This window comes from Papio anubis, chromosome 7, assembly GCF_008728515.1.
Source record: "Papio anubis isolate 15944 chromosome 7, Panubis1.0, whole genome shotgun sequence".
Taxonomy (NCBI): domain Eukaryota; kingdom Metazoa; phylum Chordata; class Mammalia; order Primates; family Cercopithecidae; genus Papio; species Papio anubis.
The window spans coordinates 125,665,323-125,692,928 of NC_044982.1; the positions used below are offsets into that span (position 1 = coordinate 125,665,323).

The 27,606-nt window shown below is 38.3% G+C and overlaps 1 protein-coding gene across 11 annotated transcripts in view; it reads left to right on the forward strand.

Annotated features, from left to right (window-relative positions):
- The window catches only part of HERC1 (HECT and RLD domain containing E3 ubiquitin protein ligase family member 1), a 221,373-nt gene that overhangs the window by 128,728 nt on the left and 65,039 nt on the right, over positions 1-27,606 (forward strand). For 7 of the 11 annotated variants that reach the window (XR_004185128.1, XM_009210354.4, XM_003901041.5 and 4 more), the window contains exons 26-38: positions 2,516-2,581; positions 5,716-5,984; positions 8,385-8,600; positions 9,826-9,946; positions 10,175-10,412; positions 10,567-10,760; positions 12,177-12,332; positions 14,054-14,160; positions 14,996-15,106; positions 18,188-18,364; positions 24,248-24,487; positions 24,863-24,946; positions 26,771-27,291. Coding sequence is in view for 10 of the 11 variants with exons in the window: in XM_009210354.4 (XP_009208618.2) it covers positions 2,516-2,581; positions 5,716-5,984; positions 8,385-8,600; positions 9,826-9,946; positions 10,175-10,412; positions 10,567-10,760; positions 12,177-12,332; positions 14,054-14,160; positions 14,996-15,106; positions 18,188-18,364; positions 24,248-24,487; positions 24,863-24,946; positions 26,771-27,291 (2,500 nt within the window). In the remaining variant the exon portion in view is untranslated. The remainder of the gene's footprint in view (positions 1-2,515; positions 2,582-5,715; positions 5,985-8,384; positions 8,601-9,825; positions 9,947-10,174; positions 10,413-10,566; positions 10,761-12,176; positions 12,333-14,053; positions 14,161-14,995; positions 15,107-18,187; positions 18,365-24,247; positions 24,488-24,862; positions 24,947-26,770; positions 27,292-27,606) is intronic. The other 4 variants (XM_009210357.4, XM_017960690.3, XM_017960691.3 and 1 more) reach the window with 2 other exon arrangements.

The window sequence follows — 27,606 nt, forward strand, 5'->3', positions numbered from 1 at the left end:
ATTTTATTATTTGGTAGTTCTTTGAAAATTGGTAGTTCTGTTGACTTAAGAATTAAATTTTTGGAACAGATTTACTTTCCTAATTTTGTTTAGCTCAGGTGAATATAGTTGCTAAAAGTTGTATGTTATATTAATAAATGTATATCATTTGGTGCTAGAGAGAAAATGGCTCCAGACTTACAGAGTAGCGTAAGAGATCCAATTTATAGTTTATACTGTATTACTTAAGTTTATATTTATAAGTAATAGTTCATTGGTTAAAATTGTTTTTTTCTCTCAAATCTCTATCATGTTTATGGAACTGTAATTTGAGATTCAGTCTCTTCTTAACCAGGTCAGCGTGTGGCAAAATAATGTCTTTGGAATAAAAGTAGAATCTTCATCTTTGAACTAAGAAAAAACTAATTTGGATGTGAATTACTTAGGCATGGATATAACATATTTAGGAGATTATATTTTCAAAGAGATTTTACAAAAATATTGTGTATTTAGTGACTGCCCTTTGACACAGTGGGTTTTTTTTGTTTGTTTGTTTTGCTTTTAAATGATAGTAAAATAAATGACTCTGTTTTTTTTTTTTTTTTCTTTTCTATCAATATGGACCAGATGCCTTAAGCCATAATATCTTCAGTTAGGCAGTTGAACCTGTCAAGTCTGAGAACTGCTTGGGAGCCATTCAAACTGTTGAGTGTTCTGATTCTGACTTGAGCCATGAAGGACAAAAAAATGTCCAGCCAAGTGAGAATTCTGTTTTTTTTCCTTTCCTTTTTTTTTTTTTTGAGACAGTGTCTTGCTCTGTCACCCAGGCTGGAGTACAGTGGTGCGATCACAGGTCACTGCAGGCTCAACCTCCCCGGGCTCAAGTGACCCTCCCATCTCAGCCTTTCAAGTAGCTGGGAGGGACTACAGGCATATGCCACTATGCCTGGCTAATTTTATTTATTTATTTATTTATTTATTTTATTTTTTTATTTTGTAGAAACGGGGTTTCGTCATGTTGCTCAGGCTGGTCTTGAACTGGGCTCAAGCAATCCGCCCACCTTGGCCTCCCAAAGTGCTGGAAGTACAGAAATGAGCCACCGTGCCTGGCCAAGAATTCTGTGTGCTTGTTTACCCCTTCCAATATTTTGAGGAGAAAATGTAAAATTTTTTCCCTCGTAACAGCATTTGCAGTTTCTAGTCTCAGTGGTCTTGAATTACTAAAAGTCTGATGAGAGGAAGAGGAGAGAGATAATGATGTTGATTATATCCTGTTTACTGAAGTTAAATGGATGTGTAAATGACAATGGGGTTGTACACATTTTCAACTGCTCTTTCCATGCCTGCAAAGGCTCCTCCTTGAGAAGGCCCATTACCTGTAATCTCAGTATTTGACAACGGGGATACTAAGATTCACACTGTTGAACCACGATTGCGCCTTTTTCTCCCCTCACTTGAGTTAATGTTTCACAATTGGTCTAAGCCCTTGGTCTAAGAAAGTGAATATGTAGGAAGGGGCAGAGAAATGTGGGCAGATGCATTTAGTTCAGCCACCGTGCTTAGCTATTTAGAGGCACCAAAGCTAAATGTACTTTTTTTTTTTTTTTTTTTTGAAACAGTCTCACTCTGTAGCCTAGGCTGGAGTGCAGTGGCGTCATCTTGGCTTACTGCAGTCTCCTCCTCCCGGGTTCCCATTCAAGCAATTCTCCTGCCTCAGCCTTCCGAGTAGCTGGGATTACAGGCACACGCCACTATGCCCAGCTAAGTTTTGTATTTTTAGTAGAGATGAGGTTTCACTATGTTGGCCAGACTGGTCTTGAACTCCTGGTTCAACTGGTCTTGATCCCCCCGCCTTGGTCTCCCGAAGTGCTAGGATTACAGGTGTGAGCCACTGTGCCCGGCCAGCTAAATTTACTTCTAAAAGAGGTAGATGAAACATTTCTTCTGCTTAGCACCTCAGGCAATATGAAATTCGTATTTAGTAAACATTTATAAACTACTTACTATATGGGCATTATTCTAAGCCCTTCACAAATATTATAATAACTCATTTAATTTTCATAACAGCCTGATAAAATTCTTGATGAAACCTGTAAAAATATGTTAGTAATTTGGTACTTTGATAAATCTTAAAAGATTTGCTGTGGTTGTACAAAACTAAGCTGATTGTTCACAGAAAGACAGTACCTTTTTGCAGATACTTGATTTGAGTTTTCATATTTAAGCTGAAGATGATACAGTGAAAAGTTGTGGGGTATCAAAGCAGCAACTTAAGAAGCAACATCAGAAATCTTATTAGTTAAAATACTGTGTGGTTTGATTTTCACCCCTAGGTCTTTAAATATTTTGTTAGGGTTTTATTGCTAAAATAATACTGGAAACATTTATCAGCATGTGTGTTTCATGGTATAACATGTATGCGCGAAATGCTGTTTTGTCTGTGCATTTCAAATTAGATGATATAAAGAAAATTAAATGTAAATGTTTCTCTCCTGTATCAAATTTCTCCTTTTGTTTTCTGATTCTTGTGTGGTAGTGTATTTACTCCTTTTTGGCCAGTTGAGCCCCAGAAAAAAGAAGAGCTTCAAGCAAGTACATGATGGCATGTTTAATTTTTTTCCCCTTTTAGCTTGCCTACATATTTTATGGTTTATAAAGTATGTATTGCAGCTCTGCCATGTTCATTTTGAAAATTCCATTTAAAAACCAAACTTGTAAGGACAAGTAAACAATCTCAAAAATTTTTTGTTGGATTTTGCATTTTCTTTATATAATAGGTGATTCTGAAATAATACCAAGATTTGGGCTTAGTCTTAATTGTTATGTAGAAGCTTTTAATACCCCTTTCAGATATAATATTTTCTATATTCAGATAGTACAGAGCAAACCAAAGTTATCAGATTATTATACTTTAAAAAAAATTTAAGTTCTTTCATCTCCCATTTCCAAATTATAAGTTTTTGTGTTTCAAGTATTTTTCATGTCAAACTAAATATTTTGTTGGAAATTATTTATCCTGATGCTTGTGTATAGTGTGTTTCCTGTTCTTAATATTTTATTTATACTAAGTTACATTTGGGTTAATTTCATCTGTTAGGGCTCAGCATACTACAGCTGGGAGGCCAAGACTGGCCTAGCACCTATTTTTGTTTATCACGTTTTATTGGAACACAGCCACACTCATTTGTTTAAGTGGTTGCTTTCATACTACAACAGCAGAGTTGTGTAGTTGTGACAGAGACCTTATGGTCTGCAAAGCCTAAAATACTTACTATCTGGCCCTTTACAGGAAAAGTTTGCGGACCCCTGCTTTAAATTGCAGAGGATTTAATTTTGGGCTTCGTCAGCCATTCCATAGAATATTTTGGTTTATATGAAGACAGTTCAGTATTGGTAGATTCATGAGTGAACCTTTATATAGGAAGGCAATTGAAATTTCCTTCAGTGATTTGTGAGTTGGTTAATAATGAATATGTAAGACTACCTCCCATAAAATTAAGGAATTAATGTCATTATTTGACAAACCAATTTTTTTGTGCCTCTGTTTCCTCAATTGTGAAAATTGGACTAAATAATCTTTAAGGTCTCTTTTTCTTCTGCAGTTCTAATACTAGTTCCTTGCACATTTTGTATTCATTTTGAAAAGTAATTTATAAGTATTAGTAACTAGAAGAACCTTTTATTCTGAAATTTTATTATTAAAAATAAAAAACACCCCCCAGAAAACAAGTTCAATGTGAGGAGTCAGAAGCTGTCATTTGTAAGTTAAGGCTAAATACAGATTCTGAATTTGAGGTGCTTTAAGGAAATGAAAAAAGAATGTATGTATTTTGTGCATTAGCCTCTGCTTTATTCTTTAAATATTTTCAACGTAATGCATTATGCATCTGTGATATTATTCTTTGGATTTTCAGTCTTTTCTGTGTTACATGAAAGAATATTCAGCTCTACAATTTGGGGAAATTGTTTGCTAGGTTGTTATTTTTCATGTTCAGCAAGACTGAAAATGAAGGTTTTTTTCTTTGGAGGCAGAGTCTCACCCTGTCACCCAGACGGAAGTGCAGTGGTGAAAATTAAGGCTTTTTTAATCTTAATAATTCTTACTAAAACACAGAAGGCAGATAAACCATATATTCTTTGCCATTCTACATTATTTTACTAGGATAAATATAAATTATTTGATAGTTACTTTATAATATTAGCTCCCTGTTATGAATTTTGAAGTCCTAGGGTTTGACACCAGTATAGTAATTCAAAAATAAGATTATACATTGAATATTGTGTTAGTTTGTTTTCTCTATGGGCATTAGTGTTTAAGTAGTTACCTTCCCAAACTTTTCTATCTAGTTATATAACTGATATAATTTGTATCATGCATATTTAATTGGGTGCCTTAAGATGCTTTCTTAATTGAGAAATTTAGTATATTCACATAATAGGATATTATACAGCAATTAAATAAATGAACCATGGTTACACATAGTAATATGGATGAATGTTAACAATATTATATTGAATGAAAAGAGTATGTCCAAAAAGTTGATATAAAATGATACTCTTTTAAAAGTCAGTGACAACTAAAACCATTATTCATCTCAGGAATACATTAAAACAATAAAAACAAGGAAATAACAAACCCAGGCTTTAGGATAATAAAACTTTAGGTAGCAAGAGATGGGCTGGAGGAGGAGTAAATAGATAGAAGTTACTGTTAGTTTTCTAGTTCTTGTGTTCACAGATATTTATTATAAATATGTGATTTCAAAATTGGGCCATGCATGGACCAATGATGAGAGGATGTCATGAACAAAAGGATTGTAGTTAATCAAATTCATGTACCTGAGATCAGTTAAATTATAAAGATTTGTAAGAATTGGACATTTATATATTTATTTAAAGCTAATATTGACATATGACTTGGACAGTTGCCCTTGTATTCAAACATGTTAACATTTTGCTGTCTAATGTAAATATTTTAGCTTAAAAAATACCCACTGGCAAGTCTAATGGTATTATATTTAGCAACTATTTTGATGCCGCTTGATAATTTTATATAGGTATCATTTTACAGTAAATCTCATATATTCTTGTCTGTGAAACTTTGCTTCCTCTATATAGGAGTTTCACAACCTGCAGTAAATATGCACATGACACAGTCAGTGAGAATGTTCCTTATATTAATGAAACCCAAAGGGTGATGTTTGTGTCTCCTTTTTGTGTAAGTTTACTTGCCCTTCTATATTCATTTTTTGGTAATGTTTCATTGCAGATATGTAGAGACTTTGTTCAGTCTTAACTTGCTCTTTGTAATAATAGTGTTGAATTAGATGAAATCTTTCTGTTTTGAGTAGGTCTTACCAGCAGTGTCTTAAGTGCCTAGTTCCTTTTTGTTCATAAATGATCTGGTTTAATACTGCAGAGCATTTTAAGCTAAGCATTTTGAGAACAGCTTCTGCCTTTCTTTTTCTTGTGGCAGCGTGTTGCTAAAGCGCTTACAGAGACACTGGTACATCAAACAGGGCTTTCCCTTTATTTTCTTACATTGCTGTAATTTTTGTTTGTTTGTTGTTTTTACCAAAGCATTTTGCTCAGAATCACTTAATGCATGCGTGTATTCAAACATGAGTATCCATTTTTCACCAGTTGGTTATGGTAGCAGCACTCAGCCTTATCTAGTTTCAGAATGTATGCTCCACTTGATTGCTGTTGATATATGTTTATTCTGTTTGTATATAGGTCCTATGCACAGTCAGTTGGAATCCCTGAGTGACTCTTGGGCTCGCCTGAAACATAGCAGAGACTGGTTATGCAACTCCTCCTATTCCTTTGAGTCTGATTTTGATCTTACCAAGTCTTTGGGAGTTCACACTTTGATTGAAAATGTTGTAAGCTTTGTGAGTGGAGATGTGGGGAATGCCCCAGGTTTTAAAGAGCCAGAGGAAAGTATGTCTACAAGTCCCCAGGCCTCCATCATTGCAATGGAACAGCAGCAGTTAAGGGCAGAAGTAAGTCTTTGATATTTACTCCTTATGAGAGCTCTGGAAGCTTAAACTGAACCATTGAATGTATAGTTCTAGGGAAAACCTTTCCTTTTCTTCTATTTCTTGCCTTCACCTTTCCTCTACCTGAGCTTTTAAACATAACTTTCTTAACTAGAACAGCACATTATTTTGTTTGAACTAGACAAAAGTGCGTTTTAAAATTGTCATCTCTCAGAACAGTATACTCAGAAGTCTTCACATGTCTCCTAGAAACTAGGGTGAGACTGGTTGATGACAATAGGTCATCAGAGCCATTTTTTTTTCTTTTTTTTGGAGATGGAGTTTAGCTCTTGTTGCCCAGGCTGTAGTGCAATGGCGAGATCTTGGCTAACTGGAACCTCTGCCTCCCGGGTTCAAGCGATTCTCTTACCTCAGCCTCCCGAGTAGCAGAGATTATAGGTGTGTGCTACCATGCTTGGCTAAATTTTTTGTATTATTAGTAGAGATGAAGTTTCACCACGATGACCAGGCTGGTCTCGATCTCCTGACCTCAGGTGATCCACTTGCCTCGGCCTCCCAAAGTACTGAGATTACAGGCCTCCTGAGCCACCGCTCCTGGCCCTGAGCCTTCATTTTTGACCCATTTGTCTCAGTTTAAATTAGACACCTGCTTTAGATTAGAACCTCACAGAAATAATTGCTGCAATCAAGTCCCACTAATGAATGCTAAAATGAGTAAGCAAAACTTGAAAGAGACATGAGATGTTTGCATAGCCTTAAAGTTTCTCCCCCCAAATATTTATTAATTATTGTGGTTTTAACATGTCCACAATTCTTTCATAGTTCTCCCTGCGGGAAGTGGAGATTAATTCTTCGCTCCTTGAGGGTGGGCTGGACTTAGTGGCTTGCTTCTAACAAATAGGCTATGGGAAGGAGATAAAATTGTAACTTTACATTGCAGAAACCTGGCAGGTATCGCCTTAACTAAATGATTAAGATTGGCTGGGCATGATGGCTCACGCCTGTAATCCCAGCACTTTGGGAGGCTGAGGTGGGTGGATCACCTGAGGTCAGGAGTTTGAGACCAGCCTGGTCAACATAGTGAAACCCTGTCTCTGCTAAAAATACAAAAATTAGCTGGCTGTGGTGGCAGACACCTGTAATCCCAGCTACTTGGAAGGCTGAGGTGGGAGAATCACTTGAACCCAGGAGGCAGAGGTTGCTGTGAGCCGAGATCGTGCCACTGCACTCCAGCCTGGACAACAAGAGTGAAACTCCATCTCAAAAAAATAAAAAAAATAAAGATTAGCATCACCAGTATTGGTGATGTGTGCACGTTGAAATCGTGTACCCTTGATATAGTATGATGAGAACACTTTATGTGGTATTCTTCCCCCAAATCCATAATTCCTGTGTAATCATGAGAAAAAAAATCAGACAACCCAAAATTTAGGGACATCTACAAAATACCTGAACAGCTCTTCCAGAGTGTCAAGGTCGTGAAAAATAAGGAAAGACAGAATCTGTCACAGGGTAGGAGAGACTGAAAAGTCATGGCAACTAAATGCAATGCAGTATATAGGATTAGATCCTGGAACAGGAAATGAACATTATGGAAAAACTAAAATCCAAACAAAGTATTTTAACTAATACTGTTTTACTTTAGGTTTAGTTAATAGTATTATACCAATGTTAATGTCTTAGTTTTCATAAATGTACAATGGTTATGCAAGATGTTAACATTAGGGGAAGCTAAAGGAAGAGTATACAAGAACTCTCTGTACCATCTTTACAACTTTTCCGTATATTTAAAATTATTTCAAAATAATGTTTTAGAAGAAGAAGGATGAGCTGATCAGCTACAGTGATGGGGAGTGTCTTCCTAGGGAAAATAGGGGCAGAAGTTCAAGAAAACCACAGATAAATAGTTCAGAAGTACTTCTCATTCCTAGACTGAAGAGTATTCATTCTATGTAAACTTAATTAAGAAAGCAATAGCAGTGCTACCTTATAGTTTTGAAACCTTCACGTACATCTCCTTATGAGCTTCACAGTAGCTGTGTGAATAGATTAGATAAGGTATTATTAGTCTTATTTTATATATGAGGAAACAAATTCAGTAAGTTAAGAGACTTTCCCAAGGCCACACAGTAAGATAAAAGAGTCTGTCCTTGAAACTATGTCTCCTACATCCAAAGCTACTACTTTTCCTATTGTACTCTAACCTTTTTTATTCTGAAGTATGTTTATAGAATTTTTAGAAATATCTTCATAAAAAGTGATAATAAAATAAATGTTTATCGTAGAATAGATTCATATGAAATGTCAGAATTTTCTAAGTGTTAAAAATACTGTCTTTGGCATCCAGAGTTTCTTTGTGTCTGAGTTCAATGAAGAACTCTAAAATATGTTTTTTTCCTCAAGCTTCGTTTAGAGGCACTTCATCAGATCCTCGTTCTATTGTCTGGGATGGAAGAAAAAGGTAGCATCTCACTGGCAGGAAGCAGGTTGAGTTCAGGCTTCCAGTCATCCACACTACTCACGTCTGTGAGGCTGCAGTTCCTAGCAGGGTGTTTTGGTTTAGGCACTGTTGGACACACAGGATCCAAGGGAGAGAGTGGCCGATTGCATCACTATCAGGTAGGTGACACCTTGCAGTATATACAGATTTTAACTGTCATTTTACAAAGCCACTTTAATAATGTGAAGCTTTTTGGTATTTATAATTCAGTTTAAAAATACAAAGACTTTAAATTTTTTAAAATAGCTCATTGGTTTCATTTCCTAAATATTGTGGTTGAGATTAGGTGAGCCATGGTACTATTGTACTATTGTAGATTATTTGCTGGCTCAGTTTTATTATCCAGTTTGGATGGGAATGGATCCAAATTAGGATAGGGATTGGAGTTTGGGAGGATGGGTTTCAAGAGCTTACATTTTAGATTTGATCATTTACCTAGTTTGTGTGATTCCTTTGATAACTTAGGGGAAAAAAAGTGTTAATATGTCTTTCATATTTAGGCAGGAAAAACTGCTTTGTGAGGAAATAGAAAGATTATACAGACTCGGCTGGGTGCAGTGGCTCACACCTGTAATCCTAGCACTTTGGGAGGCTGAAGTGGTCGGATCACCTGAGGTCAGGAGTTCAGGACCAGCCTGGCCAACATGGCGAAACCTCGTCTCTACTAAAAATGCAAAGAATTAGCTGGGCGTGGTGGCAAGTGCCTATAATCTGAGCTACGCAGGAGGCTGAGGCAGGGAGAATTGCTTGAACCCGCGAGGTGGAGGTTGCAGTGAGCCGAGATCACATCACTACACTCCAGCCTGGGCAACAGAGCGAGACTCCATCTCAAAAAAAAAAAAAAAAAGATTATGCAGACTCAAGAATTATCAAGCATTTAAAATTAAATTTGGAGGCTGGGCATGGTGGCTCACACCTGTAATCCCAACCCTTTGGGAGGCCGAGGCTGTTGGATTGCTTGAGCTCAGGAGTTTAAGACCAGCCTGGACAATATGGCTAACCCCTGTCTCTACAGAAAATACAAAAAATTAGCCGAGTGTGGTGGTATGTGCCTGTAGTCCCAGCTACTTGGGAGGCTGAGATGGGAGGATTGCTTGAGCCTGGGAGGTGGAAGTTGCAGTGAGCCAGGATTGCACCACTGCACCCCAGCATGGGTGATACAGTGAGACCCTGCCTCAAAAAAGAAAAAAAATTATTATATACTTTTATATAGTGAAATATAGTAAATAATTAAAAACCATCATAAGGCTCTAGCATAGACTAGAAATAAAATGTTATTACTTCTTTTTGCAAGCAGGTATTATTGTTGCTAATAGAAAAAGTAAATCTTTATGTGTAATTCAGGATGGGATCAGAGCAGCTAAAAGAAATATTCAGATTGAAATCCAGGTAGCTGTGCATAAAATTTATCAACAGTTGTCTGCTACCCTGGAAAGAGCCCTGCAAGCAAACAAGCATCACATTGGTAAGTAAACTGTCCCTGCAAATACGCAGTGTAGGTTACATTTTACCCTGAGGTTATGGTACTAGTTACGTTCTATGTTTTGTGTTTAACGTTAGTAGATAAACCTATAGGTAAAGAATAAATAATTAAAAATAGTGTTTCATGTTATTATTAATATTTTAGAAAATGATTCATTTTAATATTTTGTTTACTGAAAGGAAGATTCTTAACTGTCTCTTTGTCTTTTAGAAGCCCAGCAACGTCTCCTTCTGGTTACGGTTTTTGCCCTAAGTGTTCATTATCAACCAGTAGATGTTTCTTTGGCAATTTCCACTGGTCTGCTAAACGTATTGTCACAGTTGTGTGGCACAGACACCATGCTAGGACAGCCCCTGCAGTTGTTGCCAAAGACGGGTGTTTCCCAGCTTAGCACAGCTTTGAAAGTGGCCAGTACAAGGCTGCTCCAGATTCTAGCCATCACTACTGGGTAAGTATGGTAGATGTCTTTGTAGAACTGTATGAGGCCTGGTCTTCCTCCATTTTAGAATCCCCCCTTTCCCTCTATTCTGCTTTATGTATTTAAGCACTATGTTTGCCCTTCTGTGTTTTTGTCGCTTATTTTTTTCTTTTATTTCACATAGGACCTATGCCGATAAACTGAGTCCCAAAGTAGTTCAATCCTTGTTGGATCTACTCTGTAGTCAGTTGAAGAATTTATTGTCCCAAACTGGTGTACTTCATATGGCCTCTTTTGGAGAAGGGGAGCAAGAAGAGGGTGAAGAAGAAGAAAAAAAAGTTGACTCCAGTGGAGAAACTGAGAAGAAAGATTTCAGAGGTAATGTAAGCCTCTTTCTCTGTCTTTACTTACAAGCATTTATTAAATCCCCATTGTGTGCATATGATTAGAATGTGGAGTTACTCTTCCTTATGAACTATGATGGGATTTTTATTTGTTTATTTACAAATCCCTTTTCTCTTCACATATATATGGTTTAGATGAGCTTCTGACCAAACATCCTCTCCTTAGAGTCTCTTACCCCTGATGTTGTGACCATACTGCCCATTCTCTAGGTTCAACCTTTCCTTGGCTGTCTGGGCTCTGAGACCTAGATTTTAGATGACTGATTTTCCCCAGGTTGTATTTTGCCTAGGGGGAAACTCAGATATTTTCTTATCGTTTGTTCCTGACAAGCCATCTCTAACCTTGATCCTGACAAGCCATCTCTAACCTAAGTCCTGACCTAAATTTTCCCCCAGGCCAGGCGCACTGGCTCATACCTGTAATCCCAACATTTTGGGAGGCCGAGGCGGGTGGATTGCTTGAGCCCAGGAGTTCAAGGTCAGCCTGGGCAACATGGTGGAACCCCATCTCTACTAAAAAAAAAAAAATTAGCCTGGCGTGGTGACCCATGCCTGTAGTGCCAGCTACTCGGGAGGCCAAAGCACGAGAATCGCTTGAACCCAGAAGGTGGAGGTTGCAGTGAGCTGATATCATACCACTGCACTTTAGCCTGGATGACAGAGCGGGACCCTGTCTCAAAAAAAAAAAAAAAAAAAAAAATTCCCCCAGCACCAAGGATTTTGATATCTGTTTGTTTTCTGTTTTTTTTGTTTTTTGTTTTTGTTTTTTGTTTTTTTGAGACAGTGTCACCCTGTCACCCAGGCTGGAGTGCAGTGCCGTGATCTGGGCTCACTGCAGCCTCTGCCTGCCAGATTCAAGCGGTTGTCCTGCCTCAGCCACCCGAGTAGCTGGGGCTGCACGCATGTGCCACCACACCCAGCTAATTTTTGTATTTTTATTAGAGATAGGGTTTTGCTATATTGGCCAGGCTGGTCTTGAACTCCTGATCTCAAGTGATCCGCCGGCCTCAACCTCCCAAAGTGCTGGGATTACAGTTGTGAGCCATTGCGCCTGGCCTGATAGTTGGGAACTGGATTATAATTAGGAGGAGCTCGACTTCTTCCTAGGCTGTTCTGTTCTCTAGTCACCAATAATTCTTTATTTTACTTAGTCATCATAATCATAGCATATTCATTTTCATTCTACAGAGATGTAAAAGATGTTTCACGTTTAGGCTTTATTTTCTGACCTTTCTCCATTCTATTCTTTAAGTTTTCAGAATTCAGTAGCTGACAATCTAAGATTTTGAGTTAGATTTGTGCTTACGTGTGGTTTCCATGTAAATTATGTGATATAAGACTATTTCTTGTTGGCTCTTGGTTGTAACTTAAACTTGTCTCTTCACTGTAGCTGCTCTTAGGAAACAACACGCAGCCGAACTCCATCTAGGGGATTTTTTAGTTTTTCTTCGCAGAGTTGTATCTTCAAAAGCGATTCAGTCAAAAATGGCTTCCCCAAAGTGGACAGAAGTGCTTCTAAATATAGCGTCTCAGAAATGTTCTTCAGGTATATGTCCTTTGCCTTTGTCTTAGAGTATTTGTAGATATTACTTGTATTTTATTAAGATAATGCCAGACTTTAGCAACACTCTATGAGTAACCTTGCTTTGAAGACTTTTCTTTCTTATTTTCTGTGTACCTATTTGATCAAAAGAAAACTCTAATTTCAGAAGTAAAAATTGGTAGAAAATAAATAATGTAGCTCTGGAGAAGATCATGGAATTTATCTAGAGAACTTCATCCTCTTTGTTCAGATTACAAAACTAAGAGTAAGGAGAGAACATCCTGTTTAATATGATATTTTAGCACAGATTCTGACCTTGCTTCTTGGATTATCAGGATGCAGATCTGAATTTGTACAGTCTCTCTTAACATGTTGTGGTTTCTGTTGCCTTGATTGTGACTTTTGATTGTTTGATATTTATCACAGTTCTATAGAATAAGCTTAATCCCTGGTCCTTACCCTAAAAGGTCTGCTTACATAGATTACAGTCAGTCCTTTCCTGTTCTCTTTTGCTAAAATTGTGGTAAAATGTACATAACATAAAATTTACCATTTTACTCACAATATTATACAACAATCACTGGCATCCATTTCCAGAACTTTTCATAATCTCTAGTCTGTTTTAAGTATGCCAAAACATAATGTAAATCTTCTATGGCACATGGTATTTTGTATGTTTACATACTCAATATACTTTTTTTCTTAATTAGTATAATTTACAACTGCTCCTTTTTTTTTCCTTTAATTAAGGCTAATATTAAGTTTTAAGAAGATAAAAAACAGATATTCATTTATTTTCAACTGATCTTATTACAGTTATATATATTTTTAATTACATATTTATGTATCAATATCCTATTTTCTACCTTGGATTACTTCATTTATTTATTTATTTTTTCTTATTTTGAGACAGAAGCTCTCTGTGTCACCCAGGCTGGAGTGCAGTGGTGTGATCTCAACTCACTGCAACCTCTCACTTCTGGGCTCAAGTGATCCTCCCGCCTCAGCCTCCCAAGTAGCTGGGATCGCAGGCATGCACCACCACTCCCAGCTAATTTTTGTATTTTTAGTAAAGGCAGGGTTTCGCCATGTTGGCCAGGCTGGTCTTGAACTCCTGGCCTTAAGTGATCTGCCCGCTTCAGCCTCCCAAAGTGCTGAGATTACAGGCATAGGTCACCATGCCCAGCCCTTGGCTTATTTTAGAAAAGTACAGTCTCTTTACTGCCCGTTAACCCTAACAATCCCTGTGAGACAGTCAGTGCATGGACGGCGATAGGCAATGAGAGGGAATAATAAGCATGAGCTTTGGAGATTAACAGACCTGTTTAAAACTCTACCTCTATGAACTTGTGTGGCTTTGGTCAAGTTACATAACTTTTCTGAGCCTCATTTTTCTCAACAGTAAAATGGGGCTGTAGTTCAGTTTGTGAGGATTAATAGAATATATGTGTGTGAAAAGGGTAGCATAGCATAGTATCTGGCACAGATACTTTTTTACAATGCTTTTTCCATTATGTATACAGAAAAACTGAGACATAAACATGAATGTATTCCAACACATTCATGGGTACAGGATGGATCCAGAATTCTTGTGATAATAGTTTGAAATCAAGTTTGTTCCACCCATAAATGTTGAGCAGCCTCAGGAATTTTTTTCCCAGAAGTTCATTTTAACTTTGAATTTAAGTCACATTGATAATAAGAAAATGTCTTTTCCCCTCCAGGTATTCCTCTGGTTGGTAACTTAAGAACAAGGCTCCTTGCACTTCATGTCCTTGAAGCTGTGCTGCCAGCTTGTGAATCTGGTGTAGAAGATGATCAAATGGCCCAGGTTTTTATTTTTAAAGTTATTAGAAGATGTTTTCCATATTTGCAAAATGATTCACCCAAATCTGTACTTAACAGTCTCTTCAGTTGTAAATGTGTCTTTTATTCAGTAGCATAACGTTTACTTTTAGGACTGCTTTCTTTGTTATTTCACCCCCAAGGAGAGAGCAAAAAATAAGTTATGGGGTGTGAGAAGTAGAGGGATAGAGAATACTCTGCAAGCTCAGAAGGAAAGAAAAATCTGGAATTTCTTACTAGGTTTGGACCTCTATAGGAGGAAATATGTGAGAGTGTTTGTCCTAACTAGAGGTCTAAATAGTAAGGCAAAATGGGACCCACTTTCTTATGAGTTAATATTTCTTTTTTTTTTTTGAGATGGAGTCTCGCTCTATTGCCCAGCCTGGAGTGGGTGCAGTGGCGCGATCTCAGCTCACTTCAGCCTCCGCCTCCTGGGTTCAAGTGATTCTCCTGCCTCAGCCTCCAAGTAGCTGGGACTACAGGCACATGTTACCATGCCTGGCTAATTTTTGTATTTTTAGTAGAGATGGGATTTCACCATGTTGGCCTGGCTGGTCTCAAACTCCCAACCTCAGGCGATCCACCCGCCTCAGCCTCCCAAAGTGCTTGGGATTACAGGCATGGGCCACTGTGCCTGGCTTCTAATGGGTTACTACTTCTAAAAAGTGATATTTAACTTATAACCACTAAAAGTAGCTGTTGAACACTGGTATAATCAAACTTCGCATGTGACTTAATATTACAGTTAACATGATACAGCTTTTCTAAAAATACTTAAAGTACTTTTTACAAATTTTATCCTTTTTTCTTCAATAAAATAGATTGTTGAGCGCTTATTTTCCCTTCTATCCGATTGTATGTGGGAGACACCCATTGCTCAGGCCAAACATGCTATTCAGATAAAGGAAAAAGAACAAGAAATAAAACTACAGGTAATTGGTTTTTCCTAAAAGATGTTTCTTAACAGCATAAGTGAATATTCTGTCACTTGTCTCTGAATGCCTGTTCCTCTAAGGCACCTTGTTCTATCATTTATTCCATCTCCTCTCTCAGCATTCTGTCTCCCTCTCCACTGATTCCCTCCCCTTAGCTTATAACCATGCTTAACTCATTTCTCCTCTCCTGAATCACATTTTTATCTGTGAAGCCTTCTCTGTCTTCTCCCTTGTCCTGCACTACTAAGCTTCTTAGAAGAGTAATCTGCATGTTTCAGTCACTTTGTTTCAGTCACTTTCTTCTTCTTATCTCTTCAACCTGACCATTTATCTTCTATCAAAATGCAAAATTAAACAACAAAGATAAGTGTTTGTTGCTAAATATAGTGTATCCTTTTTTTTTTTCCACTTCTTACTTTACTTCTGGAAACTCTAGCCTTCTGTTATTTTCAAAGCGCTTTCTCCTGGATCTCCTTATATTCTCTGCCAATCCTGATTCCTTTTGAAAGCAACTCTTTTTTGGTGCCACTTTTACCTTGCCTTCATCCCAAAATGTTGGTGTCCCACAGAGTTTGATCCTTAGCTTTTCCAGCAGTCTCATCCATATCCAAAGCAGGGGACCAATCAAAGCATGTTGATGCTTTGATTTATGGTTTTAAAAAATCACTCTGCAGTGTCTTCCAAACTTAAATGCTAGCCTGGGTGTCTCCCCCGCAAACCCTTCCCCCCGCCCCTTTTTTTGTCCCATTTCTGATTGAAAGCACCACCATTCACCTAGTTTCCCAAACCCAAATTCCTGGGAATTTTAGATTATCCTAATGTCCCCATGCATGTAGTCACTAGCCTCCATTGATTTATAGCTTGTGAATTCATCTCTCCATTTAACTTAATTCCTATCTTGGTTTTCATGATTCCACTTTTCCTGGTTCTCCTTCTACTTTGATGGAATGAGCTGTTCTCATTTTCCTTTATAAGTTCTTCTTCTTTTATTCAATCTACGTGTTGGATTAATCCCCATTCCTCCTCAAAGACACCTTATTCAGACTCATATGCCCATTTCTTATTCAGACTCATTAATCCCCATTTCTTCTCAAAGAAATGTTATTCAGACTCATTTAAGACTTGATTCCCAAGTTTTAAATTCAAGTTCTGGCATTTCTCCTGAATTCTACACTTATATCCCCATCTTCTACTAGTCTTATCACTTAAATGTCTAATAGGCATCTCATACTCAGTATGTCAAAAATGGCGCCCTTAGTTTAATCACATTCTGTTTCTTCCCCCAGGCTTTCCCGGCCTCCTAGTGAGTTACTCAAGTGAAAAACCTAGGAGTCATCTTGATTCCTCACCCCCATTTCTCCATCCATACAATCTCTAGATTCTGTTGGCTTGTCTTTAAAATGTAACTTGAATTTGCCTACCTCCTCATCTCTTCTGTCATCACCCTATTCCAAGCCATTATTGTCTCTGGCCTGAACTATGCAGTAACCTCCTAACTGTTCTCTCTGCTTCCATTGTTATGCCCTAAAGTCCATTCTCTACACAGGGTCCAGAATGATCTTTTAAAATTGTAAATAAGAGCATGGTGGTCCCCTGCTTAAAATACTTCAATGGTTTCTCATCATTCTTGGGATGAAATCTAGGGTTCCTTGTCCTCTCCCCTTTGCTCACTATAGTCTAAGCAACTTGCCTTCTTCTTCTTGTATTTCTAGAGTACAGTAATCCTGCTCATTCCTTAGGGCTTTAAACTGGCTATTACCTCTAGATGTTTCTTAGAAATTTCTTGTCATTCAGGTCTCAATTATCGCATCTTCAGAGAGTCCTTCCCTAATCAATCTAGAGAGTTGCCACACACTGTTTGTCATGTCACCTGCTTTAATTTCAACATATCACTTAATCTTTGTATGATCTTATTTATTTTTTTCTCTCTCTCTCTTCCAAAATAAGTTCTATGAGAGCAGAGACCTAATACCCTGCTGAATATGGAGGACCTGATAGGATACCTGGCAGAGAATAGATGCTTAATAAATGCACATTGAATGAATGAATTCAGGCCCTCACTATTTTTTTTTTTTTTTTTTTGAGACAGAGTGTTGCTCTGTCACCCAGGCTGGAGTGCAGTGGCACGATCTCGGCTCACTGCAACCTCTGCCTTCTGGGTTCAAGTGATTCTTCTGTCTCAGCCTCCTGAGTAGCTAGGATTATAGGTACCCACTACCACACTTGACTAATTTTTGTATTTTTAGTAGAGACAGGGTTTCACCTTATTGACCAGGCTGATCTCAAACTCCTGACCTTGTGCTCTTTCCGCTTTTGCATCTCAAAGTGCTGGGATTACAGGCGTGAGCCACCACACCGGGCCCCCTTATTATTTCTTACCTGAACTTACAGCTGATTAGTCAGTCTCTCTGCCTTCATCCTATATACCCTTGGTAAAATGATATTTATAAAGCACAGATGTGATCAGAGATCTCCTATATACATCATTCTGTATGGGCTTCCCTAATGTCAGTAGAGTAAAATTCAAACAAGGACACACAAGGTTTTCCATGATTTGATTTCTTCTTCTCTCTCTGGACTTGTTTTCAGCCAGTTTCGTCTTCCAGTCATTACATACTGCTTGTCTTTAAATCACTGAACTCTGTTGTACCTCTCTGCCTTGGAACATGCTGTACACACTGCCTCTTAAAATGCCTCTCTCCTTTGACCAGCTGCTTACTGCCTTCTCATCATTCAGGACTCAACTTAGAAGTCACCTCCTTTTGAACATTACCTTGTCCTTCTCAAGCATGGTTAGACACACTTTTATGTTTCTACTATACCTATTATGTAATTTTGGTTATTCTCCCACTGTAATACTAGCATTATGTATTTGTCTTCTGTCCACTAGTGACCTTAAGCTCTTTATGGGAAGGGACCATGCTCTATTTATCATTGTGTTCCTGTAGGCCTGCACAGTAACTGATTCATAGTAGATACATAATAAATATTTGTGGAATAAAACCAAGGAGCCTCAGAATGTATCTTACCTGAGATGTGGGTTACTCCAAAATACTGACCCAGCTTCTTTTCTGGTAGAAGCAGGGCGAGTTGGAAGAAGAAGATGAGAATCTTCCTATCCAAGAAGTATCCTTTGACCCAGAGAAAGCTCAGTGTTGCCTAGTGGAGAACGGACAGATTTTAACTCATGGCAGTGGAGGGAAAGGATATGGATTGGCATCTACAGGAGTAACTTCTGGGTGCTATCAGTGGAAGGTATGTAGAAAATCTAAGTAATTTTTAGCATTTTGTCTTTTAGTCCTTTTTTCCCCCAGGTTCTTATAATAAATGTGTAGAAAGACTGAAAAAAAAAATCATGATATGTAAATGTTCTATTATTATGTAAGATAATATAAATGGAAACCAAGTGAAGGATATACAGGAACTCTGTGCTATTTTCGTAACCCTTATAATTCTAAAGTTATCTCAAAAAATTTTTTTTTTGTTTTTTGTTTGTTTGTTTGTTTGTTTTTTTGAGACGGAGTCTGGCTCTGTCACCCAGGCTGGAGTGCAGTGGCCGGATCTCAGCTCACTGCAAGCTCCGCCTCCCGGGTTTACGCCATTCTCCTGCCTCAGCCTCCCGAGTAGCTGAGACTACAGGCGCCCGCCACCTCGCCCGGCTAGTTTTTTGTGTTCTTTAGTAGAGACGGTGTTTCACCATGTTAGCCAGGATGGTCTCGAGCTCCTGACCTCGTGATCCGCCCGTCTCGGCCTCCCAAAGTGCTGGGATTACAGGCCTGAGCCACCGCGCCCGGCCAAAAAATTTTTTTAATGGATGTTTAAAATCATGCTGTAGCCCTCCCATAAGGAGTCACACAGAACACATTTTCCTCTACCAATGAAAATGAAGCAACGTGTGTGATGTTTTTGTCTAGGAAAGCCCGTTAGAGATTCAGTGCCCACAGTTTTTATAGGGAACTGTTCATATTGGTACCCTCTGCCTGACATGTACTAAAATTTTAGATTCCCAGAAGGAAAGCTAGTATTTAGCATAAACCATATTGTTCGTACAATCTAGATACAATAAGCCAGCCTGTATCAGTTGGGTAAAATTTTTATCAGTATAGGGGACTGTTTACCAGTCAAGTTCCCCCATGCCAGCCAAGGGCCAACATTACAAGCAGGCATTTCTAAGGATAGTAGTCTCTGTTGTGTTAACTCCTCCTTTTGCACAGTCTACTCCTTTATCTCTTGGGCATGGTGTATATACAGTAAAACTATCAGTAGGACCCCATGCAGCAGGATAAGACAGACCAGTAATATTGACTTCGCTTATGCCTTTTAAGGGTCCTAGACTTAGCCAGTTACAACAGATCTCATTAACCAACAGGTCTATCTTAAAAAGCCATGTGGCTTCATTCTTAAGCTTTTGTCTTAACTTTTAAAATGTAGATTAGGCATCATTTTAGCACAGGACAACTCTGGCCAGTCCAGGACTGAGGTATTATCATGATAAGCTGCACACACAAGAAATGTAATCCCTTAGGGCATATGTGTTGTCCTTGGAAACAAAGAGTTTATAATTATTAGGGCATCTCTAATCAGAACATATAATAGGCAGCACAGGTTAACATGACACCAATGTCACCTGCCCCCATAGGGCCTCCCACTCTGTGCTCCCAGTTTAGTCTGAATAATTAAGTTGAGTCTTGGTTTCAGAGGGACCGTCTGAAAGCAGTCAGTTTTAAAGGATTTTGTTTTCTGTGACATCATTCCTATCTCAAGAGTGTGGATGACATCTCGAGGTGTTCTGTGGAAATTGCGGGAACTGGAGCCACCCACTGTTGTCTTTTGACAGACTTGACAAATTTGATGAGAAGCTCAGCAGTCAGTTTGAATTTAAAGTGCTCACAGCAGCTTTTAAGACAAAATAGTTTTGTTTTCTTTTGTTTGTTTTTGTTGAGTTGGAGTCTTACTCTGTCGTCCAGGCTGGAGTGCAGTGGTGGTCTGATCTTGGCTCACTGCAACCTCCACCTCCTGGGTTCAAGCGATTCTCCTGCCTCAGCCTCCCAAGTAGCTGGGACTGCAGGCACCTGCCACCACGCCTGGCTAATTTTTTGTATTTTTAGTACAGACAGGGTTTTGCCATGTTGGCCAGGCTGATCTCAAACTCCTGACCTTGGCTTCCAAAAGTGCTGAGATTACAGGTGTGAGCCACCACACCTGGCCCAATAGATTTTTTTTCCCCCTAGAAGATAGAGAACTTTTAGGAACAGTTCGGAAAACAGATCATTAATGCCCTCCCTACTCCTCCATATTTTCCCAAGTCTTGAGTTTTTGTTTTTTCTCTGTATGAAATTGAGTGTCCCATTTAGTAATTACAACTTTAAATTTTTTAATTTTTAAAAATCATTTTTTATTTTTATTTAGACCTTTTGTCCAGAAGGATTGGATGCAAGAAGAAGAGTTTTCATACAAAAACATTTGCATATACAACTTAACCAGAAAGGTTAGGAATTGGCCAGGACAAAATTTCAGTTACTGTTTATTTTTTTCAAAATAGGTTTATAAAACTTTCTGCGTCTTTCATCCTAATCATTTATCCAGTGAGCAGTCTGGAAAAGATGAGTTTCTTTCTGGAAACAGTTTTATTTAATAAACTGCCTTATTGGTATGTGTTATCAGGAGAAAAGTGAGGGATGCAGAGTCAAATGATCAGTCCCTTGTTGCAGACTGCAACTATTCTGGAAAGCTTAACATGTTGGGATGTCACCTAGGGGGTGTTGAGAGTACAACCTCTTAAAGAGTGGGTGGAAGTATATTGCTCCCAGAAAACAAGCTCTTTTCATGGATACCTGCAAGAGACCTGGACAGTCCAGCCAGCATCCAAGATGTTTTTCAGACTTTGTGGCCCCACAGAGGGGGAGTGTTCCAAATCCACAACAGTCCCAGATTTTGAGTTGTGTTCATTCAGCTCGTGCCTGCTTTTAGCTGAGCACAACTCACTTTGGGTTGAAATAACCTAGAGCACACAGTGTCAGGTTTTAGCTTAGAGTCAGGTCCAGGCAATTAGAATGTGTGAGTTCAGGATTCCAAGCCATCAGCTTTTTGGGGCAGCAGTTAAATCTAGATGGAGCCAGTTATGGGGGCATGTGCCTGTAGTACCAGTACTTGGAAGGCAGAGGCTGGAGGATTGCTTGAGCCCAGGATTTTGAAGCCACTGTGAGCTCTTGTTTACACCACTGCATGCCAGCTTGAGTAACAGAAGGAGACCCCATCTCTTAAAAACAAAAACAAACCCTAGATGGTGTAGGACCTGACAATAGTGTTTTAAGTCCAGCCTTGTAAACAAGGCTTTTTTAAGCTCTGTTTGCTTGTCAATCTTGGAGTCCAAATTGACCCACTCAAAAATATGTACCTAGGCTAGAAAGTCATCAGCCTGTAAGTGTTAGACATATGATTTTATAAGAACTCATTGGCCACTGAATGTTTTTTAAAACTAAAAGCACATCTCTATATCTCCATCTAGAGCTTGCCTCTCTTTTATTTTATCTCCATTTTCCCAGAGGCTCCAATAGGAAAAAATCATAGCAAAAACCCACCAGTTATAGACACTTGTTTTGTTTCTAAAATAGAGTTTAAATTCCAGTCCACCCACCGGTGACAAAAAAGCAAGTAAGTTATGTCTCACTAATATGTTTTTCTTTTGGAGCTTTCTCTGATCAGGATGATACTTTAGCACTTATGAAGTTACCAGTTTGTAACATTTTGCATCTTAATTTTTTTTTTTTTTTTTTTTGAGACAGAGTCTAGCTCTGTCACCCAGGCTGGAGTGTAGTGGCACAAGCTCGGCTCCCTGCAACCTCCACCTCCCAGTTTCAAGGGATTCTCCTGCCTCAGCCTCCCGAATAGGTGAGACTGGAGGCCCGTATCACCATGCCTCGCTAATTTTTGTGTTTTTAGTAGAAATGAGGTTCCACCGTGTTGGCCAGGCTGGACTCGAACTCCTGACCTCAAGTGATCCGCCCCCCTCGGCCTCCCAAAGTGCTGAGATAACAGGCGTGAGCCACTGTGCCCAGCCTTTGCATCTTTTTTTTAAAATCATACTTCCAGATGTAGTCGACACAAAACAAAGCTGTTTTTAAAAGTTTTCTTCCTCTCTTCTCACATCTTAAGTTTACTCAAACCTCTAGCAATCAATTTAGCATTTACAAGGTCCATTGTGGCAGGGGGAGAACCTGCTGTAGCAGTAGCAGCAGCCCAGCTTAAGAAAATAGCTGGAGTAGTTCCTTTTTATTCTTGTTTGTTTGTTTGTTTGTTTGTTTTTGTATATTTTGTAGAGATGGGGTTCTTGCTGTCTTGCCCAAGGTAGTCTCAAACTCCTGGCCTCAAGTAGTCCTCCCTCCTTAGCCTCCCAAAGTGCTGAGATTGCAGGTGTGAGCCACTGCACCCACACTCAAAGCTGTCAGGGATTTTTGAACCCTTTCCCCTCCCACTGGAGGAGAGAGCAACTACAAGCTAATTTTTCTACTCTGGTTCATCTAAAGCCCACTTGTGGGAATATTGGGGCCCTTTCTCTTCAGGAAAGAAGTTGTTCCTGGAAGAAAGAACAGCACAGTTTTTACCTGAGCTGCTCTTTTTTCCTAACTTTAGCTAGCAAGGCCAAGAGCATCCGGGGTAGCAAACCAACTCTCTTGTGGTTGGATTTATCTTAAAAATTGATAGGTAACTTTTCCCCTTCACAACAGATAGCAGCTCACCTTCTGTTTCACACTATGTGTAACTACATAGCCACCTAGGTACCAGAGTTTTATCTTTTCCTTTCGTCTCTTTCTTTTTCCCCAGCAATATTTAACTATATTCTAGTGCATCAGGGTTGTTCTAGTGAATCTCATTGCTGCCACTGCTAAGTCATGAGTCCCCAAGACCACCCTCACATTCAGAGATTCACTAGAAGGACTTGTCAGACTCCACATGTTGATACACTCATGACGGAGACTTGCTATAATGCTGCAGTAAGGATATACCCAGATAATAAGGGAAGGACACAGGTGAGGTATGGAAGAATCCATGTATAGGCTTCCTTCTGTTCTCTCCCTCCCATGAGCACAAGTGCACAGGCTTTCCCCAGCAAGAAAAATAACGTGTGTGATGTTTCTAGAGAACCCCATTAGAGATTGAGAACCCAAGGTTTTTAATGGGGGCTGGTCACGTAGACACCTTCAACCTGACATGTACCAAAATTTCATACTCCCAAAAGGAGAGCAAGTATTCAGCATAGACCACATTGTTTGTTTAAATGTTCTAGGTTAGTGAGTCATGTTTGTCACTTAGGGGAAGTTTTTTTATTTTGTTTTTTTTTTTTAAATCAGTGTAAGAAACTTTACTAGTCAAATTCCCAGATACTAGCCAAAGACCAGTGTTACAAGCATGACTTTTTGAAAATGGTAGTAGTCACACTAGGTGTAGTGGCTGATGCCTGTAAACCCAACACTTTGGGAGGCCGAGGTGGGAGGATTGCTTGAGGCCAGGAGTTCAAGACCAGACTGTGTAACAAGACCTCATCTCTACAAAAAATAACTAGCCAGGCATGATGGTGTACACCTGTAGTCCTAGTTACTCAGGAGACTGACGTAGGAGAATTGCTTGAGTCCAGGAATTTGAAACTTCAGTGAGCCATGATCACGCTACTATACTCCAGCCTGGGAAACAGAGTGAGATCCCATCTCTTTAGAAAGTTAAAAACAAAACAAAACACCTAGTCTCAGGCTTGCCATATTAACTCTTTTTCTAAACCAAAGTATATGCAAGAGAGTAGTTAAAATCTATATATAAAGAGTTAAAATTTTTCGTTAATTTCTGGACTAAACATACTTCCTCAGCTTCATTATTAAATTGTAAGTTAGAATTGCTTATTTTAAATACTGTAGATATTCAAAGGTTATTCTAAGTATTCTGCAAGATAAAGAATAAGTTTGTTTTAAAATCTTTCTAAATTGATGCGATTATTTTCATGTTATTTTCACTTATGCTGAAAAGAACATGTTTCCATAAATGCATTAGTATTATTTATAAACATATTCTCAGTATTGGTTAATGCAGTTAATAATATATAAATATATTTTTTGAGTATTAATGAATATCCCACTTTTATTTTAGTTTTATATTGTGAAGGAAAACAGAGGGAATGAAGGCACCTGTGTTGGAGTTTCTCGCTGGCCAGTACATGACTTTAACCACCGCACTACCTCGGATATGTGGCTCTATAGGGCCTACAGTGGTAACCTCTATCACAATGGAGAACAGACTCTCACATTGTCCAGCTTTACTCAAGGAGATTTCATTACCTGTGTGTTAGATATGGAAGCCAGGACCATTTCTTTTGGGAAAAATGGAGAGGTACCGACACCCATTCGCAAGCATTACATTTTTCTTGTTTCTATTTATAGTCAACTTGGTTATTTAAGTGCCATTTATTCAATTTATAGATTATCTACTCATCTCTCCTTTCTCTCTAATACTTTCTGGTTCTTAAAATATTTATTAACAATAAACAGAAGATAGTTAAATGCCAATAAGATTTTTCAAACAGATGAACACATTATGATAACTTATTATATGTAGAATTTTCTTGGTTAGCAAGGTTAATTGAGAATTTGATCTAGTAACTTTTGTTCTGTCTCGTAAAAGCTTTCAGTTCTAATGTGGTTAGATACTATCAATTTAAACAATTTCTATTTCCTTTTTCTTTTCCTCACCACTGCCACACTGTAGGAACCCAAATTAGCTTTTGAAGATGTGGATGCAGCAGAGTTGTACCCATGTGTGATGTTCTATAGTAGCAATCCAGGGGAAAAGGTAATGAAGTCTCAAACCTTTATTTAAGAATATTTGTTACTTTATTGTTTAGCATCAGATGGAGTTTATAAATATAATAAGCTATTTCTTCTGCCATTAAAAGTACCTGACTTAAGTAATCCATTCTTCTAGAAGAAGGTTACTTTCAGAAATTGACTTTATGATGTATTAATATTAAGACACTATTTCATGTTCTGGCAATTTGAATACAGTGAGTCAACTTTCAAACATAAGTGCAGTCACAAGAACTATAGGAACTAGTTTAGAGATAATCTAATTCATTGGCAATTATGGATATGAGAGAGAAATCTAGACATAATCTTAAATGTAATAAGATGCTATCAGCTGAATAATAGAAGTTCTAGTCATGATGAGGAAACTACCTTTCATGCAGCTGGGGGAATTTTCAGGTGTTGTAGATGGTGTGAATTTGAACTTCATGACAACAGTATTAATAGGATACCCTCCATTGTAAACTTTCTTTTTCACCTCATCTAAAACCCAGGCAGAGAAAAACTGTGATCTCCCTGTGCTGGTGGGTGGATTTTTTTTTTCCCTACTCCATCCTTTCACTTGCGGATGCATAGTACAGCTTAAGTCAAGTCTCGAGAATTTCTAACCATTATGTGGTAGAAAGCTTTCAAGTTATATCATGGGTAATATTTCCATAATGAAATTGCTGGACCTGGTAAATTCTAACAAAAAAATTACCTTTTCTGTGTTTTTAAAAATACATATTTTTAATGTCAAGGAATTATAATTTAAGGCTGGCTGGGAACTGTTTCTTAGACAGCCAGGCAACCAAAACTGAACTGGAGATGAAGTAAAGATGCAGCCCAGTGCCTGGTATCATCCCTTGCCCTATGTAGGTTTGCAGCCCAAAGTAGTTTATGTCATGTTCTGGTTCAAATTTTCATGTTATTTTCACTTACGCTGAAAAGAACATGTTTCCTTAAATGCATTAGTATTATTTATAAACATATTCTCAGTATTGGTTAATGCAGTTAACCAATGATGGCCTGGTGCTTTCTGCCGTCTGTGAACCTTGAAAAGATTCATTCAGCCTTAGACTATGTATCAATCAATTAATTTTGTCTAGAAGGCATTTTTGATAAATTTTAGAACCTTTGAGAAACACAATACTAACAGTCGTTAACTTTTTTTTAACATTTACTTTGTGACTGGCACTGTACTAATAGGCACTTTATGTGCATAATCTCATTTAATCTTTAACTGTAGGAGACAGATGCTATTATTAGTGTCAGTTTTTAAATGAAAAGCTAAGACTTAGAATGATTAAATAATTTCCTAAGATTATACAAAGTTATTACTTGAAGCCAAGTTTTGCTGCTCTTTTAACTTCTGTGTCTTATTTGCAGTGTGTATCCAGATTGTGACTATTCCAAATGTTCAGATGTATGATTTTACTTTTGCACCCCTTGAACAATGTAAAATGTCCAGGACTCATTATTCTAGAGTCTTGAGGATGAGAAAGAGTATATCCTTAAGGCTTATTTTAGACTAAATTGAGTCAGTCACATAAGGCTTGGTCTCTATATTCATCTTTCAAATTGTCCTAGCATCTCTGGAATTCATGAGTTACAGGAAATTTAAACAGGGCAGCTTATTCCAGTGGACCATACTACTACTAACTTCAGTGTATCTGTAACATTTCCTTACTCTTTGGGGGCGAGTTGGTGTATAATTCACAAGTATGAAGAGACCAAATACTAGTTCAACATGGGATTCTACATGTTAGAATTTATAGTGTCTAAGAAGAACTATTAATAGCATATGTTTTCCACCCTCTTTACTTTTATATAGGTGAAAATTTGTGATATGCAGATGCGTGGCACACCCCGAGACTTACTTCCAGGAGACCCTATTTGTAGTCCAGTAGCAGCAGTGCTGGCTGAGGCCACTATTCAACTCATCCGTATCCTTCACCGAACAGACCGTTGGACTTACTGCATTAACAAAAAAATGATGGAAAGGCTGCACAAAATTAAGATATGTATTAAAGAGTCAGGTCAGAAGCTAAAGAAAAGCCGCTCGGTTCAGAGCCGAGAGGAAAATGAAATGAGAGAGGAGAAGGAGAGCAAAGAGGAAGAGAAAGGTAAACATACTAGGCATGGCCTCGCTGACCTCTCAGAGCTGCAGCTGAGGACTCTTTGCATAGAGGTGTGGCCTGTGCTGGCTGTGATAGGAGGAGTTGATGCTGGTCTTAGAGTTGGAGGTCGGTGTGTTCACAAGCAAACTGGGCGCCATGCCACGCTGCTGGGAGTGGTCAAAGAGGGCAGCACGTCTGCCAAGGTCCAATGGGATGAAGCAGAAATTACTATCAGGTATGATCTGTTGAGTTACACTTTTAGCAAACGAGTATATAATGGTGAAATAGACCATTGCCTGTCGACAGTGAGTAATTACGTATTTTAGGTGAGCTGCCAGTTAACTTTTAAAAATATTTCTCGTGCAACTAGGTGTTTGTACTGTAATTTCTTAAAGGAGAATTTCCTAAACCCATGTTCTTTGAAATACTAGTGGGTTTTAAAAATACATAGTCGTTTTGTTTTGTTTTGTTTTGTTTTGGGGAAAAAATGGTAAGCTCATTAGTTTATATGTTTAAGTGGGATTCTTCTTCAAATTTTTCATTTGGTTTT